The sequence below is a fragment of the Eptesicus fuscus genome, chromosome 10 (assembly GCF_027574615.1).
Source record: "Eptesicus fuscus isolate TK198812 chromosome 10, DD_ASM_mEF_20220401, whole genome shotgun sequence".
In the NCBI taxonomy this organism is placed as follows: Eukaryota; Metazoa; Chordata; class Mammalia; order Chiroptera; family Vespertilionidae; genus Eptesicus; species Eptesicus fuscus.
In genome coordinates, this window is record NC_072482.1 from 87253134 (window position 1) to 87273391 (window position 20258).

The following is a 20258-nucleotide window of genomic DNA, read 5'->3' on the forward strand; positions in this document are numbered from 1 at the left end:
CCAATGGATTTCATGTAACCCATCTGTCCCTCCTATGATTGCAATGTATAAAAATAGAGATGACTCCCCATTATCTGAAGCATTATCTCACTTAGTTGAGGTTCTGCTTCCCGGCAAATGTCAACAGTTTGGCTCAAATAAACTCACAAAAAATTATTTACAGGTTTGAATGTTTTTTTTACGTTAACACTTCTTAGTAGCATACAATTCATCTTAAAATTTATCACCTACTATAGTCATTATGCCATTTAATTCAATTTAACCTAATTTAGATGTGTATTTTAAATTCAACCAGCGAGTTCTATGTTTTAAATGTATTCTTTTGTATTTGGTATTACCTTGCTATCCAAACTAGAACATAAACTTCTCTGCGGAGTAACTGTATTTCTTCAAAATTTTCTTAACCACAGAGATCCTCGCAGTGAGCCCGTTGCTTTTAGTAAACCCAGTGTTTGTTGGTTAAATTTACTGCAAAATGTAAATATAGAACAAGACAATTCTCCCTACAAGTATTTAAATTTAAATTATAATATTACTATTATTAACAGAGTATTTTATAATGTGAAATCTCTTCTCCCTAACATCTCTCAAACATCATCCTGATACACCAAGGCTGTGGGTTAGATCCCCATCAGGGCACATACAAGAATCAACAAATGAATGCATAAAAAAGTGGAACAACAAATCCATGTTTCTCTCTCTCTTTCTGTCTCTCTCAAAATCAATATATAAAAAGAAATTTTAGTGATCTGTTAAAGTATTAAATAGATCCATGTGCTTTCATAAGAGTTCTCTATTTCAACATTCACAATTATTTTAAATCAAAGAATTAATATTTAATTACAATAATAAAATACATTTTAATGTTTCATTAATACTAAATTTAATTGTAGGTAAAGAAAAAATACAAACTACAGAAAACTCAGAACATTTATAATTCCTATTACATGCTTCCTGTTTTTCAACTTATAATACAGGATATCAATGCAGACTATCTCCTAAATCATTTTAATTTTTGAAATTTCAAAGTGTTTATCAAACTCCTGGCAACTAATATAAGCACAGTTTACTCAATTTTTATTAGTAAAGTTTTATAATTAACATTTGCATAAGAAGCACAAATTAATGTGTCTATTAAAATAGCCTCTCTAGTTAGTAGATTTTTTAAAAATTCTTTTACACTGATTTTACTCCTCATTTAAATCCCAGATGAACTTCAAAGGCAAATCTTTCATATTCCTTTGGAATATTTTGTCAAATCTTTCATTTTGCTCCACTGTGAAGTGATGTTTCCAGTCTCCAACGGTACCTAGAAATAAGCACACGATGGGCACCTGGGTGAGTAAGTGGCCCTATCAGGGCACGCGTTTCTTCCCACCCACTTTAATCTCCTCTGCCAGCCTCCCCAATATCTGTTAGTTCTCCATGGGTTTGGTACTTCATGTTCCCTTATACAGAAATGAACTAAGAAACAAACTTAAAAACACTTATAAAGTTCACTATCCTCAGCTATTATGCTTTCTCCAACCACTACCATTAAATTATAGTCTTTTATTGAGATGGCATAACAAGAGTAAAATAGGTTACTAGCTTTAATTTTTTTTCATATATTTTACTGAATACCAGGCACCAAAGAAATACAAGTACCATATCATTTCACTCATATGTGGAATTTAATGAACAAACTGAACTAACAAGCAAAATAGATTCATAGATAGAGAGCAGACAGACAACTCTGGTATGGGGTAACTATTGGGAGTGTGGGGTGGAGAGATTGAGAAAAAAAAGAGAAAGAACTCATGGACATGGACAACATTGTGGTGATTGTGCAAGGGAGAGAGGTGGGTAGAGATGGAAGATGGGATAGGGGGGATAAATGAGGATGGAGGAAGAATAAAATAAAGAAAAAATATATATCTAAAAATAAAATAAATAAATGCTGGGCACCATACTTGGCAAACTATATCTATCATGTAATATAATTATTAACACAACTCCACAATATCAGCATTTCTTCATTTTTAAAATTGAGAAAACTGAAGGGATTAAGAAGTACAAACTGGTAATTACAAAATAGTCAGGGGATGTAAAATACAGTATAGGCAATATGGTCAATAATATTGTAATAACTATGGATGGTGCCAGGTGAGTACTCTAATTATTGGGGGGATCACTTCATAAATTATATAAATGTCTGACCACTATGCTGCATAGCTGAAACTAATATAAAATAATCCTGAATCTCAACTATAATTTAAAAAGTAAAAATAAATAAATACAAAGCTAAAGATAAAATAAATAAAATTGAAAAGAAAGCCCGGCCAGCATGGCTCAGTGGTTGAGCGTCGACCTATGAACCAGGAGGTCACAGTTTGATTCCTGGTCAGGTCACATGCCTGGGTTTCGGGCTCAATCCCCAGTGTGGGGTGTGCAGGAGGCAACCAACCAATGATTCTCTCTCATCATTGATGTTTCTATCTCTCCCTCCATCTCCCTTCCTCTCTGAAATCAATAAAAACATACTTTAAAATAAAAAAAATGAAATCCAAAGATTTTCAAGTAATGAAATCAAGGTCATAGAGGGTGTTCAGAGTTATCATTGCTTCAGTTTTACTTGATGGAAGTTAGAAACTGTCATTAAGCCAATTTTTAAATGAAGATTATTGGGCATCTTCCACTATCAAATTTTCTTATTTAAACATTATCATTGGCATTTGGAACAGTTAGCAAGCTATTTATGGGCATGAAAATTACTTTGTACTTGATCTAGTTAAGCAATGAGACTTAAAAGCTGATAGTAAATGGGACAAAAAAGAAATACTTTAAAAAAATTAGCAATATCAAGAGCAATTTCAAGAAGATCTTCATTAATTAAGAATAAATATCCATCATCAAAATGCTAAGTCATGGATAAATTAGTGAATAAAATATGAATAAAAGAAGTACAAATTATGTTCTAAAAAATACATTAAAAGATCAAAAAAATTTTTAATTGAAATTAAGAAGTATCAGGGGGAAGATATATTCATTCTGAATTCCTGGCATGTCATAGAAGCACAATAAAAATTAATTGCATGTTGTTATTGAATATTTGAATTCATAGCATATTGATTTCTTGAAGTATTAATATACTTTTTACACTGAAGAAATCTGATACATGAGGAAATAACTATAAATCAAACTTCCTCTCCCACAACAAAATACATGTTGGGTTTACTTCTACAATGTTCTAGGAGAGAGAAAGAAAACCAATAATTGGAGCTGACCTGGTCACATATATATATATCACCTTCTGGTAAAATTTGGTAACCAATTTTAAAGAGTAGGGACACGTAGACTAAAAGGAAGGAATGTAATATTGATTAATTAGGTTCAAGTGTTAGACTATGTACTACAAAATTGTTTAGTGTCCTGGGATACTTTTCAGGGCCATTTGCAGTTAAGATCTTTGATTCTCTCCAGGTCCCAATGACAGTACTTAGAAAGACACGGTAAACACACCCTTAATTAGTATAGGGACCAAGCAATCACGGAACTCTCAACACTTTTGCTTCCAAAACCCCCTGAGCATCACCTTTGCGCAGAAAATGTCCGTCATCTGTTCTTTTCCCAACTTCATGTTTTAGAATCTCATCATAATTTGCTTTTGGATCAGACTTCATGTTCTGAAATGTAGACTGTTTCACAATAGCTTCCACATCCTCTTCACTCAGTTCTTTCTCAAGAAAACGGCTGATTTTAAGCACAGAACTTCTGAGATCCTGAAAGAATTGTGGGTATGAGAAACTATTCAGCTTACAAAGTACACGAGTTACATCCCAACATCTTGATTACATTTTGGAAAACTGAAGGTGATTGGACTTACTGTAAGTCTAAAGTTTGACAAAGATATATTACTTTCCTATTCCTTCTATGAAAATGAGTGCTCTGGTTGTCAGCGTTGTTAGAGCTTTCTACTGTTTGATTTTATAAGGACAACACACTTTCATTCACCCATTCACTCATTCAACTAGCACTTTTTGGAATCTTGTGTTTCAGAAACTGTGATAAGTGCTGGAGAAGTTTAAGGGAACAATAATATGCTATCCGTGCTTGTTAAGAATTTACAATTTCATGAGAGAAAGAATAAAGCAAGTAATTAAATACAATGGCTACAAAAAGGAAAGTCCAAGTTTGGTGGCTTCACTGGTTATTTCTACCAAACACAAATTAAAGAAGAATTAATACCAATCCTCAAACTCTTCAAAAAAATCAAAGAGGTGGAAGTACTCCCAAACACATTCTATAAGGCCAGCATTACCCTGATACCAAAGCCAAATGAGAACACTACAGGAAAAGAAAACTAAAAATTAATATCACTTATGAAAGATAAGATACAAAAATCCTCAACAAATTACTAGCAAAACAAATTCAGTAAAGTATTAAAAGAACTATACACTATGAACAAGTGGGATTTACTCCTGGAATGCAAAGATGAACAGCCCTAGTTGCTTTGTCTCAGTGGATAGAGCCTCGGCCTACACAATGAAGAGGCCAGAGTTTGATTCCAGTCAAGGGCATGTACCACGATTAGAGGCTCCTCCCCAACCCAGGCCCTGGTCAGGGCCCGTGCAGTAGGTAACCAATCAATGTGTTTCTCTCACATCAATATTTCTCTCTGTCTTCCACTCTCCCTAAAAGCCAATGGAAAAATATCTTCGGGTGAGGATTAACAACTACAACAACAACAAAAGATCAGGAACAATGCAAGGATGCCAGTTCGCACCATTTATATTCAGCCTAATACTGGAAGTCCTAGCCAGAGTAAATAGACAAGTAAAAGGCATCCAAATTTAAAGAAAGATGTAAAATTATGTGTTCACATACAACATGTTTTTATACATAGAAAACACTAAAGATCTACAAAAACAAAACAAACAAAAAAACAAAACAAAAAAACCACACTGTTAGAACTATTAAAAAACTCAGCAAAGTTGTAGGATACAAAACCAACATTCCCAAATCATTTGCATTTATTTACACTAACAATGAACAGTGGTTTAGCAAACTGGTCTCTAACTAGTTTGCCTGTTTTTACTATTATCACTTTTAAAGCCATTACAGGGAATTACATTCTAAAGACACTAATCCTATCATATTGCTATTCTTCTTATAACTGTTAAAGGGCTCATTATTGCTTTTTAAAATATTTTTATTGTTTAAAATATTACATATATTAGTACATATATCTTTTTTTCCCCTTCATTGACCTTCCCCAGCCTCCCCTATCCCCTGTCGCATGCCCTCATCCCACCCCCCTAGAGTCTTGTGTCCATTGGTTGTGCTTATATGCATGCATATAAGTCCTTTGGTTGATCTATTTCCCTCCCTCCCCAACACTCCCCAGCCTTCCTGCTATAATTTGACAGTCTGTTCGGTGCTTTACTGCCTCTGTATCTATCTTTTTATTCATCAGGTTATAATGTTCTTTATTTTCCATAAATGAGTGAGATCATGTGGTATTTTTCTTTCATTGCCTGGCTTATTTCACTTAACATAATGCTATCCAGGTCCATCCATGCTGCTGCAAATGGTAAGATTTCCTTTTTTTTTATAGCAGCGTAGTATTCCATTGTGTAGCTGTACCATAGTTTTCTAATCCACTCATCTGCTGATGGGCATTTAGGCTGTTTCCAAATCTTAGCTATTGTTAATTGTGCCGCTATGAACATAGGGGTGCATATATCCTTTCTAATTGGTGTTTCTAGTTTCTTGGGATATATTCCTAGAAGTGGGATTACTGGGTCAAATGGGAGCTTTATTTTTAATTTTTTGAGGAAACTCCATACTGTTCTCCACAGTGGCTGCACTGTTTCCCGTCTTATGTTTAAGTCCTGTATCCATTTTGAGTTTATTTTTGTGTATGGTGTAAGTTGGTGATCTAGTTTCATTTTTTTGCATGTATCTCTCCAATTTTCCCAACACCATTTATTGAAGAGACTGTCTTGACTCCATTGTATGTTCATGCCTCCTTTGTCAAATATTAATTGAGCAAGTGGTTTGGGTTGATATCTGGATTCTCTGTTCTATTCCATTGGTCTATATGTCTGTTCTTGTGCCAGTACCAGGCTGTTTTGAGAACAGTGGCTTTGTAGTACAGCTTGAAATCTGGTATTGAGATCCCACCTACTTAGTTCTTCTTTCTCAGGATTGCTGTGGCTATTTGGGGTCTTTTTTATTCCAGATGAATTTTTGGAGAGTTATTTCTAGGTCTGGGAAATATGCTGTTGGTATTTTAATGGGGAGTGCATTGAATCTATAGATTGCCTTGGGTAGTATGGATATTTTATTTTATTTATTTATTTTTTTTAAAATATATTTTATTGATTTTTTACAGAGAGGAAGAGAGAGGGATAGAGAGTTAGAAACATCGATCATCCGCCTCCTGCACACCCCCTACTGGGGATGTGCCCGCAACCAAGGTACATGCCCTTGACCGGAATCGAACCTGGGACCCTTGAGTCCGCAGGCCGACGCTCTATCCACTGAGCCAAACCGGTTTCGGCAATAGTATGGATATTTTAATGATGTTGAGTCTACCAATCCATGAACATGGTATGTTCTTCCATCTGTTTATGTCTTCCTCTATCTCTTTATTCAGTGTCCTGTAGTTTTCCACGGATAGGTCTTTTACCTCCTTAGTTAAGTTTATTCCTAGGTATCTTAATTTTTTTTAGTGTGATGGTAAATGGGATTGCTTTTTTAGTCTCTCTTTCTGTAAGTTCACTATTGGTATATAGAAATACCATAGATTTCTTGGTGTTAATTTTGTATCCTGCTACATTGCCAAATTCATTTATTAAGTCTATTAGTTTTTTGATGGAGTCTTTGCAGGTTTTTTATGTACAATATCATGTCATCTGCAAATAAGGACAGCTTTACTTCTTCCATTCCAATTTGGATGTCTAATTGCAATGGCTAATACTTCCAGTACTATATCGAACAGGAGTGGTGAGAGTGGGCATACCTATCTTGTTCCTGTTCTTAGGGGAAATGGTTTTAGTTTTTGCCCATTGAGTATGATGTTAGATGTGGGTTTATCATATATGGCTTTTATTATGTTGAGGTATGATCCTTCTATTCCCACCTTGTTGAGTGTTTTTATCAAGAAAGAGTGTTGAATTTTGTCAAATGCTTTTTCTGCATCAATTGATATGACTATGTGATTTTTATCTCTCAATTTGTTTATGTGATGTATCACGTTTATTGATTTGCAGATATTGTACGATCCTTGCATTCCTGGGATAAATCCTACTTGGTCATGGTATATGATCTTTCTGATATACTGCTGGATCCGATTTGCTAGAATTTTGTTGAGGATTTTGGCATTTATGTTCATGAGGGATATTGGCCTGTAATTCTCTTTCATAGTGTTGTCTTTATCTGGTTTTGGTATTAGGGTGATGCTGGCTTCATAGAATGAGCTTGGAAGTGTTCCATCCTCTTAAATTTTTTGGAATAGTCTGAGGAGGATAGGTTTTAGTTCTTCCTTGAATGTTTGGTAAAACTCTCCTGTGAAGCCATCTGGCCCCAGGCTTTTGTTTGATGGAAGCTTTTTGATGACTACTTCAATTTCTTCCATAGTTATTGGCCTATTGAGATGTTTAGATTCTTCCTGATTGAGTTTTGGAAGGTTATATTTTTCTAGGAATATGTCCATTTCCTCCAGGTTGTCCAGTTTGTTGGAATAGAGTTGTTCATAGTATTTTTAAACAATCCTTTGTATTTTGGTGGGGTTTGTTGTTATTTCTCTTCTTTCATTTCTGATTTTGTTTATTTGGGTCCTCTCTCTTTGCTTCTTGGTGAGCCTGGCTAGCAGTTCATCAATCTTGTTTATCCTTTCAAAGAACCAGCTCTTGGTTTTGTTGATCTTTTGTATTGTTTTTTTGGTCTCAATGCCGTTTATCTCCGTTCTGATCTTTATTATTTCCTTCCTTCTGCTTACATTGGGCTTTTCTTGTTGCTCTCTTTCTAATTCTTTGAGTTGTAGGGTTAGGTAATTTATTACCAATGTTTCTTGTTTTTTGCAGTAGGTTTGTAGAGCTATGAACTTCCCTCTCAAGACTGCTTTTGCTGTGTCCCATAGATTTTGAATTGTTGTGTTTTCATTGTCATTTGTTGCCATGATGTTTTTTATTTCTTCTTTGATCTCTCTGGTAACCCAGTCATTGTTTAATAGCATGCTCTTTAGTCTCCATGTGTTTGATTTTTTGGGGGGATTGTTTTTATTGTAGTTGAGTTCCAGTTTTATGCCACTGTGATCTGAGAAGATGCTTGATATGATTTCTATTTTCTTGAATTTGAAAAGACTTTGCCTATGACCCAACATATGGTCTATCTTTGAAAATGAACCATGTGCACTTGAGAAGAATGTATATTCTGTGGCTTTGGGGTGAAATGTTCTGAAGATGTCAATTAAATACATCTGGTCTAGTGAGTCATTTAGGATTGATGTTTCTTCGCTGATTATTTGTTTAGAGGATTTGTCCAATGGTGATAGTGGGGTATTAAAGTCTCCTACTATGATTATATTGCTGTCAATCTCTCCCTTGATATCCTCCAGGAGTTTTTTATGTATTTGGGTGCTCCTGTATTGGGTGCATATATGTTTACCAGAGTTATTTCTTCTTGTTTTGGATTGATCCCTTTAGTATTATGAAGTGGCCTTCCTTATCTCTTGTTATGTCCTTCACTTTGAGATCTAATTTATCAGATATAAGTATTGCTACCCCAGCTTTTTTTTTCATTTCCATTCACCTGAAAAACCTTTTTCCATCCCTTCACCCTCAGTTTGTGTGAGTCCTTTTTTCTGAGGTGGGTTTCTTGTAGATAGCAGATATATGGGTTGTGTTTTCTTATCCAATCCTTTACCCTATGTCTTTTGATTGGGGCATTTAATCCATTTACATTTAAAGTTATTATTGATAGGTGCTTATTGCTTATAATTAAATTGGCAAACACCAACATTTATTGATTATCCCTGTGTTCCTTCTTCGCTTCCTATTTATTTTCTTTACAGAAAACCCTTTAGCATTTCTTGCATTGCTGGTTTGGTGGTAATAAATTCCCTTAGTCCTTTTTTGTCTGGGAAGTTCCTGATTTCACCTTCAATTTTGATTGATAGCCTTGCTGGGTACAGTATTCTTGGATTGAGACCCTTCCTTTGCATGACTTTGTATATTTCATTCCATTCCCTTCTGGCCTGATAACTTTCTGTTGAGAAATCAGTCGCTAGTCTGATGGGGGTTCCTTTGTAGGTAACTTTCTGTCTCTCTTGGCCACTTTTAAAATTCTTATTTTGTCATTGGTGTTTGTCAATTTAATTATAATGTGCCTTAGCATTGGCCTTTAGGGATTCATTTTGCTTGGGACTCTGTGAACTTCTTGGATTTGTGTGGGTTTTTTCTTCCCTATATCAGGGAAGTTTTCTGTCATTATTTCTTCAAACAGGTTTTCTAGTCCTTGCTCAGTTTCCTCTCCTTCAGGAACCCCTAGTATATGGATGTTGTTTTGTTTCGTGTTGTCCCAAAGTTCCCTTAGGCTCTCCTCCTGCTTTTTAATTTTTTTTTCTAGAAGCTGCTCTACTTGGGTATTTTTTCCTACCTTGTCTTCTAGCTCACTGATGCGGTCTTCTGCTTCTTCTAGTCTAAATTGATGCTTTCTATAGAGTTCTTTACAGCAACCATGTCATTTTTCATTTCTTCTTGGTTCTTCTTCATTTCCTCTTGGTTCTTACACATATTGTCAAAATTGTCTCCCATTCTTTTCAGCCACCTTATGACCATTTCTCTGAATTCTTTCTCTGGCAGGTTGCTTGCCTCCATTTCATTTACTTCCTTTTCTGGTGATGCCTGCTTTTCTTTCATATGCAGGCTGTTTCTTTGTCTCGCCATGGTCTCTCTTCTCCGGGTGTCTGGTTATGTAGTTCTCTTTCTTCTTTCCGTGGTGGAGTGTAGAGCTCCTCTGAATACGTGTGTTTACGCCAATTGGGGACCAGTGTTCTGGGGTTTGCAGCTGTTCAGTAAGTGCCGTAGTTGTTGATTTTCTGGCTTCCGATAACATTTACTTTCCCCTTCAAGATGGCGCGGTCTCCGTGTCCGAGCATGTCACTCCGGGAGGGAACCCAGCCGCAATGGGAACTGCCGGGTCAGGGTAGCCCTGTCCAGCAGTCCCCCACAGTCTCCTGGAGTATAGCTGTCCCTTAACTCACCAACAAATACTCCCCATGCGACCCTCAGCTGTTCTTTCTATCTGCTCTGGGACAAGGCTCGGAAGACATCTGTCTATTCTGCCGCCATTTTTTCCTCCTCCTCCTGCTTTTAAGATGAAAAATTACTATCACTAACAAAGTCTACAGACCTTGCATGGTCTGGCTCCTATACACCTCTCTATCTTAATCCTTCATTACCTCCACCTTGCTCTTTAACTTCTTCCTTGCGAGATATCATGCACCTGAATTTGTCAGATAATTTGCACATTCTCTTTTCTTGGCTTAGACTTCTTTTACTTCTCTGCCAACTTCATATCTATTAGCTTGAAGTTGTCATGTTACTTTTCCAGGTATAATCGCCTATTACCTACACCAGATCAGTATATTTCAGGTACTATCTTATCATACCTACACTTTTCCTTGATAACAGTTATCACAGGTTTGAAGTATATATACCTACTTAGTGAATACTTGTCTTCCCTGTTGGACTATAAGTTCTAGATATAAAGGGTTCAATTGTCTTTGTCTGATTATTTAGGGTCTGTCACATAACAGGCATGTTATAATCTTGAATTAATGAGCAAGTAAGATATGTAGCAGTGAGTCAACATATAATCAGAGATCACAAAATAGTGAACTTCAAATGTGTTTGGTTTGTATTAAGACAGTTTTCATTGGATGCCAACATGTAAATATTATGTGATTTCCATGAAAGCTACATTTCAAGATTCTCTTTAATAAAAACAACAAAACAAAACACAAAGAACTTGCATCACTGGGCACACAATTACCTCTGACTAATTGGCCAAATCTTAGTGGCTTCTCGCCCCAGTGTTGTTTTTGTTTGTTGTTTGTTTAATATTCTTGTTGATTTTTAGAGAGAGAGAGGAATGGAGAGGGAGAGAAACATCGTGCCTCCTACCAGGGATCAAGCCTGCAACCCAGGCCCTGCCTCAGAATCGAACCAGCAACCCTTCAGTGCATAGGATGACACCTAACCAACTAGTCACACCGGCCAGGGCTGGCCCCAGCATTTCGAAGTGCCTTTGCTCTTTTTTCCATCACTGGTCTTGTGAGTTTGCCCCTATTGACACAGATGGGAGCATGAAAAGGAACCACAGAGATGACTGTGTACAGTGAGAAGAGAGCCCTGAGGAGGCCAATAGCTAAGGGAGGGGCAGGCGATTAGAAACCCCTGAAAAAGCACGAGAAGTAGTTAGGTACCAAGAAAACTGGGAAAATGTGGCTCATTAAATAAAAGAGGGTTTCAAAGAAATAATTTGTAAAAATAACCTTCGCCTCTTACCTTTTTCATTTCCTCATACATCATAAACAGAATACTGAAGTCATGTCGGTGCTCATACCAGCCTCTGATGTGATCAAACCAACGGCTTCCTACCACTGGGGGGAAATTAGTAAGTGACAAGGTGAAGATGTTGCGCTTACCAAACAGCAAACTAGAGTCTTTCTTTTCTGTTCCGGCGTCCTCCGAAAGGAAAGGAGAGCCCCCACCACGAGACATCTGTGTTACCTTGTCAAATGGTGCTTTGGGAAACAATGACATGATTTTAATGGAAACCTGCCTTTCCTATGTATGTAGGGAAAGCAGCAGTGAAGAAAAGAAGAAGCCCAAACAACTAATTGTGAAGATTTAAGGTGAGCTCCTTACTTTCTTACTTCTTCCACCTGAAAAACATTCTTTATTTCTCCTTTTATTATCTAAATAAGTGAGAGCCCCAATTCCACATTCCACAAGCCTCTGACATCTATCGTCCTCAGGTTGAAATGAATATTCCATCGCTGCCATATAAGGCCTACCACAGGTCCACGACAGAACACAAAAACTACATCCACTTTGAATTGGTACACCACTGCGGTTCTTTTATGATCTGGTCAAACTATTTCTTAAATAATATGCCTTTGCAACCATAACAATCCCCAAAGTGGTCGTGGTGAGAATAGAAAAGCCATTGGGTGGCAAATTAAGATAACAGAGTAGTAACCACTTGTGTGCATCCAGCTTCTATCATTACTATTCTTTATTTCCTTAATATATGAGAATTTGGCTAGATGGCAACATGGCCTCATAAACAAGTTGAATGCATAAATTCATAGTTACCATTTCCATCTAGAAACCTTTTCATGAAATATTCCATATCATTCCCAGCTTCAAGTGTGACCACGACATTTGAAAAATGAAAGTATGAAGTCATAACATCCTTGGGGTTTCTGTAGACGTAAACAATCTGCAGGGAGTATAGTAAAATGATTTTAACAATTCTTGGTTGTTCTTACAGGTTGTTGTTATTTTTGTTGTTGTTTTTTCACACCAGCATATATTACTATATGAATGCATACTAATTTGTTTCATCCAGCCTACTACTCATGGAAATTTAGGTTATATCCATTTTTTTGGTCTTTTTTTTCCCCCTATTACCAAGACTGTTGAAGTAATCAACTCTATTCATATGACATTTCACATGCGCAAGCTTTTAGGAATAACTTCTAAAAGTAAAATTATTTATTTGTAAGTTTGGTTAATACTACAAATTACCCTGCATAGAAACTGTTTCAATGTACCCTCTGTAAGCGTTAAGTGACATTTGATAAAAAACCCAGATAGCACTGGAGAGCATTTCAAAAAGGAAAAACTACTTAACAGGTGATGTTGAAACAAATAATTGTCCATATAGTATAAAACTGGAATTCTACTTCATACATCACACCAGACCAAAAACAATTCATTTACAAATGGATTAAGAATTTAAATATGAAAGCAACATTTGACATCTTAAAAATAAAGAATATATTTCTGGTCTCAGAGATAAAAAGATTTCCTAAACAGGAAAAAATTTATTTTGGTTAAAATAAAAATTGATCAATTAAACTATATTAAGTTTTAAAGAATGCTATTAATCAAAATATATAGCATGAAGTTACAAAAAGCAACGAAGTATGAGCAAAGCAACACATATAACAAATAATTTTAGTATCCAGAATATATATATAAAATAAATCATTAAGAAAAAGACAATGAAATTTAAAAATTGGACAAAAATTATAATAATTTCACAGAATTAGAAATAATTATGGCCAATAAACATATCAAAAAGTGCTAAATCTCATTACTGATTAGGAAAATGCAAACTCAGATTAGTTTGAGATGTCATTTTATAATTTATATTAAAAACTAAAAAGTTTGGTCCTAGTCTGTTTGGCTCAGTGGATAGAGTGTGGGAATGCAGACCAAAGGGACACGGGTTCGATTCTGGTCAAGGGCAGGAACCTAAATTGCAGGCTCCTTCCTCCTGGCCTGGACCCTGGTCCAGGCTCATGCAGGAGGCAACCAATCAATATGTGTCTCTCATGTCGCTATTTCTCTTTGTCTTCCCTCTCTCTTTCACTCTCCCTAAAAATCAATGGAAAAATATTCTCAGGTGAGGATTAAAAAAAGAAAAAAGAACGTGTATTGCGATGTAATATATACATTTGCTGCAACTTACCTGTCCATCAATACACTAAGCATTGTAGAGCCATACAATAAATTCTACTAAACCATTAAAAGGAATAGAATTTAATGTGCTGTCATCAAGGAAATGTTGCTGTATACTATATAATCACACTACAAGCAATGTGTGGGATGACCCAATTTATGTATATACTTATAATTCCAGGTATATTTAATGTGTCAAACAGTATCAAAGATTATAATGATCACATTTGAAAGACTGTGGATGAGTAGGGCTAGAGAAAAATATTTGAAGACAGTATTTTTGTTGGTGCCAAAGGTCCATAAGCTCTTTATATGACTTACTTTAGCTTTTTTGCGCTTGAGACCTTTTGGTACCAAATAATATGGGAGGTGGGAACAGAAGAGGCGAGGAGATGGTCTCTTGAGAAAGTCTGTTTTGCGTATATTGTATTCAAAGAAGGGGACTCTATCAAGCGTTGCCAAGTCTTCAGTTCTATTACGATGTCCCTCAAAATAAATCAAGCTTATTATCTGCTGAGTCCAGATGGTACCTGTAAAAATAAATAATTTCATTTTCAACACTGAATTAATTTTTTATTAACAATGTCAATAATTATGCCATCTATCTCAAAACTATTCGGAGCTTTTTCTTTCTTTTTAACAACTCTAAATATACCAAGGAAATATGCCCAACTTTTTTTTTTCTATGTATTTTACATTAAAATTAGTAAAGATAAAATTAGGTGTTCTAAGTTCCCTTTTTACTTAAAGAGTTGTGACAGTAGTGATTAGTTCAATCCTTCAGCTCTTTTGTTCCCTGTAATTTGTGTACGTTCTGTTCATGTGACTTTCTGCAGCTATCTCTGTTCCTCCTTCCTTAGTCTTGCTTAAAGCTTTACTTTTTGGAAATACAGACAGTTTAAGAGCTCAAGACCCCTTTCAGCTTTTCTCTTTAACATTGTATAGGCCTCCCAATACAGTGCTAAATGACAGTGCTGATAGGCATTCTTGTCTCATACTTGATTTTAAATGTTTCACTATTGCATTTGATGTCTGTGGTAGTTTTGGTAGATTCTATTCATCAGGTTAAAGAAGTTCACTTTCTCCCTAGTTTACTAATAGTTTCCCTTAGGAATGTATGCTGAATTTATTAAATGCTTGTTCTGCACCTGTTGAGATGATAATTCAGGCTTTCTTCTATACTCTAGTAATGTGGGTGAACTGCATTAACATATTTTTAAACCAATCTTGAAATAAAGCCACCTTGGTCACAGTGGTATTTTTTTTTTTTTACATTGCTAGATTTGTTTTGCTTATGTTTATTTGGTTTAGGATTTTTGCACCTATGTTCATGAATATATAATCATTGTTCTAAGAATGTGAAGTGTCAATAAACTTGCAATCATTACTACTCAATTGAGTATATTTAATAGATACAGTAGGTTTGATAAAATTTATGGGGAATCCTGGAGAGTCACTAATCTCCCCTCTAAGCTGAGCAAGAACCCAGCCGGTTGGACTAAGGACTGGTGTGTGGTGTGCCAAATACTTAGGCTGGATTAAGGGTAAAGGAAAAATTGTTATGGGCTGCTTAACCTCAAACTAAGCAAACTGAGGCACCACCAACATCTAAGGGAGGGAAATAAAAAACACCTGATATCAAATGTGCCAACACATTTTGCAGAGTAGAAAAACCCAGGGAAAGGCATTGTATTACTAATTTGGGGAAAGTAAACAGGGTCCTGAATTTCAAAGTCATTGGTAAAAGGGAGGGACTGGAGCATTTTCATGAAAATCAGGAATGATTTCTTTTGTATTGACTTTGACTCCAATGTATTTTTGACCAATATTAACCACTTTGTACAACATTGATTCAAGAACACCGATCACCCTGTGTTCTAAAAAGCACATATAAAAACTAAGCTTTTAAGGGGAATGTAAGATTTGAGAACAATTTACTTTAGTTCAAAATTATTTCATTATTATAGGGAAAGAAAAGCAATTAGAGTAATTGAAAAGCACATTAGGAATTAGTTCTGACTGAGAGATGCTGCTAACCAAAATCCTGCTGGATTTTTAATATATTTTCTTCCATTCTCAGAGAAAGCCGACAGGTCAGCAATTACCTAGTATCTGCTTTGACTCAATATTTGGTTCCTTCATAGGTGCCTTAAAAATGACAATATATGCATTTCAAATGACCTTACATATGAAAAATTTGAGATTTATTTAACTTTATTAAAAATCCTAAATGGTGCTCTCAGTGTAGGCTGGGTACTGTAATGTCTGGAAAAGGGCTCATTTGTACACATGTGTTAGCAAACCAGAGTGAAAACTGGTAACAGGTAGTCCACTCCCCAAACTTACCAGATTTTGGATATGTAATTATGAAGACATCATCATCTCTAATTTCAAAATCATCTAGATTTTCTAGAAAGTCAGCATCAACTAAAGTAGATTCAAAATTATAGCCTTTAAAGTTCAGCAAATATGTGTCTTTGTTGTCCATACTTATTCACCTACAAGTAAAAACAAATAAAATTCTTTAACACTTCTTAGTATTTGTAGTAATTACTAACATTTACTGAATGTTCAATACATACCAAGCACCTTTTAAATGTCATGTGTCTCAACCCATGCCATACTAAACAGCATTCTATCTAATAAAAGAGTAATATGCAAATTGACTACCACTCCAAAACACAAGATGTCTGCCCCCATGTGGACACAAGATGGCTGCCACAAGAGGGCCAGCAGGGAAGGGCAGTTGGGAGGGACCAGGCCTGCAAGGGAGGGCAGTTGGGAGCGATCAGGCCAGCAGGGGAGGGCAGTTGGGAGGGACCAGGCCGGAAGAGGAGGGGAGTTGGGGGCAACTGGGCCTGCAGGGAAGGGCAGTTGAGGGGAACCAGGCCTGCAGGGGAGAGCAGTTAGGGCTGACCAGGCCTGCAGAGGAGGGCAGTTAGGGGCAATCAGGCTGGCAGGGGAGCCGTTAGGCATCAATCAGGCTGGCAGCGGAGTGGTTAGGGGGTGATCAGGATGGCAGGCAGAAGCAGTTAGGGGCAATCAGGAAGGCAGGCAGGCGAGCAGTTGGGAGCCAGCAGTCCTGGATTATGAGAGCGATGTCTGACTGCCCATTTAGGCCCAATCCTACCAGGATCTGGCTTAAACAGGCAGTCGGACATCCCTCAAGGTGTCCCAGGTTGGAGAGGGTTCAGGCTGGGCTGAGGGACACATAGCCCCGTGCACGAATTTCATGAACTGGGCCTCTAGTCCTATATAATAAAACCTTAATATGCAAATCGACTGAACAGCAGAACGACTACTCCCTATGATGTGCACTAACCACCAGGGGGCAGACTCTCAATCCAGGAGCTTCCCCCTGGGGGTCAGTGAGTTCTCACAGAGGGAGCGCTGCTCAGCAAGAGGCTGGGCTCACAGGTGGCAAGCGCAGCAACAGTGGCAAGAGCCTCTCCTGCCTCCACTGTAGGTGGGCGGTAAGGAGCGAGGGGTCCTGGACTGTGAGAGCCCCCAACTGTGAGAGGGATGTCTGCCTGCCGGCATAGGCTGGATCCCCCACAGCAGGCGGACATCCCCTGAGGGGTCCCGGACTGCAAGAGGGTGCAGGCCAGGCTGAGGCCCCACCTCTTCCCAGTGCACGAATCCATGCACTGGGCCTCTAGTGCATATATAAAAATTTACTCTTAACAGCACCCAAACACTCATAGAGGTTTTATCACTATTTTAAAGAGGAGGAACTAAGATACTAAAAGGTTAAACAGCTTTTCCTAAAACCCATGAGGGAGGTATTATCATGATTCCAAACATAGAACCGAGGAAAATAAGGTAAAGGAGGTGCAAGTTTGCCCAGCTGGCAGAGTTGGCAGGATTTGATGCCAGACGATGTGGCCACAGAGCCCATGCCTTCAATCACTTTACCTAATACAGTTCCTTAGTATTTCATATTTTTATTACTATAGAATAGGAAATTCTCCAATAAATATACTTTTTTTTTTTTCCTGGAACAGAAATAATCTGTTGTCCCTGAAAGAAGCTTCTGAGGCTTTGGGATCTGTCTGCCATTTCAAATAAATTGTGGAATATGCTCTGTGTGAGTAACACCAACTGGTTTTACTTTGGAGATGTCACCCTCATATAGTTGTAAGATATTATATGGTTTTTATTACATTTTCCAATTGAATTTTTATCAGAAATCCTAAATAAATAAGAAAGTCATAATATATATAGGAAGCACACATTCTAAAGACATATTTGTTCAAAAATTGGACCAGCTGGGCATTACTCTATTAACTCCACCTGTTAAATCTATTATATATATTGATTTAAAAGAGGGAGAGAAAGTAAGAGAGATAGAAACATCAATGATGAGAGAATCATTGATCCACTGCCTTCTGCTGGCCTCCTTCTGGGAATTGAGCCCAAAACCTAGGCATGTTCCCTAAACAGGAATCCAACTGATATTCCTGGTTCATAGCTTGATGCTCAACCACTGAGCCACCCAACTAGGCGAGAAATCTATTCTTGAATGTTAAATAGATGAGGAAATTTCAGAAATTCTAATAACACTAGGTGTAGAACCAACACATATGTTAGCTGTGTACTTTTAAAAAATGTCTGTGCACACCTAGAAAAGGAATTTGTTAAAGTTGCAAATATGGCTTTGTCTAAATTGCATGTCAAAAAAACAACATTTAATTCTTTTACAAACAATCTAAATCATCTGACTGATAGAGGAAAGTCAGAGGTTAGAATTTTGCTGAGTAAGAGTAGAAACATCGCTTGCATTAGAATTACTTGGGTTTTTGGTAAATGTTCATATTCTAGGCCCTGTAACAGACTGATAGGATTAGAATTTCTGGAAAGTGTGCCCTGGAAACTTGCATTTTAACAATCCTGTGGATCACACTTTAAAAAAAAGGGGGTGGGGGACCCAAAATACTGTTTCAATGAATGTTTATCTCAACCTCCAGAGACCACTTTGTGGGATGTTATTTGATCTCCAATTAAAAGATCCAGTTAAGGCCCTACTAAGTTGCTAGAGCTTTCCTGACTCAAGGTGAAGTCCAGGCAACCTCAACTATTGAGAAGTGAGGAGAGAGGACACTGGCTGATAAATCACAAAGAATGCTTTCAAGAGATAGATGAAGTGCTGTTATGACTTTGCTATTATGAAATTTTCCAGGAAAACCCTTGGATAATTCAACCTTTGGAGTGTGGTGAGGAAGAATTTATACTGTATAACATGGACACACACACACCAAAAAGCACCAATTGCAGGAATTTTGATTCGGAGAAAAGAGGAAAGGTGTCAGGCAGTCCACAAAAACATTCAAAAATCACTCCTTTTAACTACTTATTATATTTAGTTTGTCTTGCACAGTCTTAAGAGAGAACAAGCTATTTTGTCACAGAAACGAGGTGGAAAAAGTAGAGTGTGAGATGCATTTTTATATAGGATCTCAGGACTGGTGAGTCATATATTGTTTGTATCTCCTTAATGAATATGGAAGAAAGTACTTGTATAAAGAAAGAAATGTCATGTGTTTTCCCTATTCTTGCCCTGAGTCCAAAAGAAAAAGGAATAAAACAGAAAATTGAGGAGAAATAAATAAATACATTGTATGCTGAAGAGAGGGTAAGACTTGAAAGAGGCTCTATGTCTACGTTTTCACTACTCACTGTTACACGTCAGCTGATGAAGCCAAATCCACCTCTGAGATAACTGCATGGATGACAGGGAATGATGTGCTGCTGAGAAATAAATACTCCCTACAAGTGTATTTTGGCCAATGAGTAGTGCTCTAGGGAGTCAACAGATAGCTCAGTTTGAATAAATAAATTAGGAAATAGACATGTGATTACTCCAGACAAAGCAAGAGTCAAACTGGTGGCAATAATAAAGAGAGCTGCATGTAACCAGTCGTCATATTTACTTAAATTGGAAACTATAAAACAACAGGTATTTGAAAGCTATAGCAACATCTTCCTTGGGCATGAAGGATGGCTCCTAACATTGTTTAGACCTATCTCAGAAGGCTGGTGTTCCTTTCCCAGGTTTTTACTCCAAACAACCTATGTAAAACTGGCTATGGCTATGGGAGGTTCAAAGAATTTATAAAATTACAGTGTATTTAAATTCATTTTCTAAAATGTCCAGGGTTGTCCTTCCTAAGTGATGGCCTTCCACTCCTGTTTTATATTGCATTTTTCAGTACACATTACAGAAGATGCAGCCTATCTCTTTTGCATCTATACTAATAATAGAGGAATATGCAAATTGTCTGGGATGCCATCACCGTAATAGGAAAGATCAACAGCAGGCTGTGTGAGGTGACCAGGCTGGCAGGTGGGAGGGGGGAGTTGGGGGCAATCAGGCTGGGGATCAGGCCTAAATTGGCAGTCGGACACCCCCCGAGGGGTCCCGGATTGGAGAGGTGCAGGCTGGGCTGAGGGGACTTCTCCCACCCCCCAGCGCACAAATTTCATGCACTGGGCCTCTAGTTCTACAATAATTGAACT

General features: G+C 37.1%; 1 protein-coding gene across 1 annotated transcript; it reads right to left on the reverse strand.

Annotated features, from left to right (window-relative positions):
• Positions 1–872: 872 nt before the first annotated feature.
• On the reverse strand, positions 873–19458 carry LOC129150488 (amine sulfotransferase-like). Its single transcript, XM_054722164.1, has 7 exons — positions 19419–19458; positions 16089–16240; positions 14064–14272; positions 12369–12495; positions 11556–11650; positions 3575–3761; positions 873–1309 (listed from the first exon to the last, which is right to left on the reverse strand). Exons 2-7 carry the CDS (start codon positions 16228–16230, stop codon positions 1188–1190), a joined length of 882 nt encoding a protein of 293 aa, XP_054578139.1. The 5' UTR covers positions 16231–16240; positions 19419–19458; the 3' UTR covers positions 873–1187.
• Between the last annotated feature and the right edge of the window lie 800 nt (positions 19459–20258).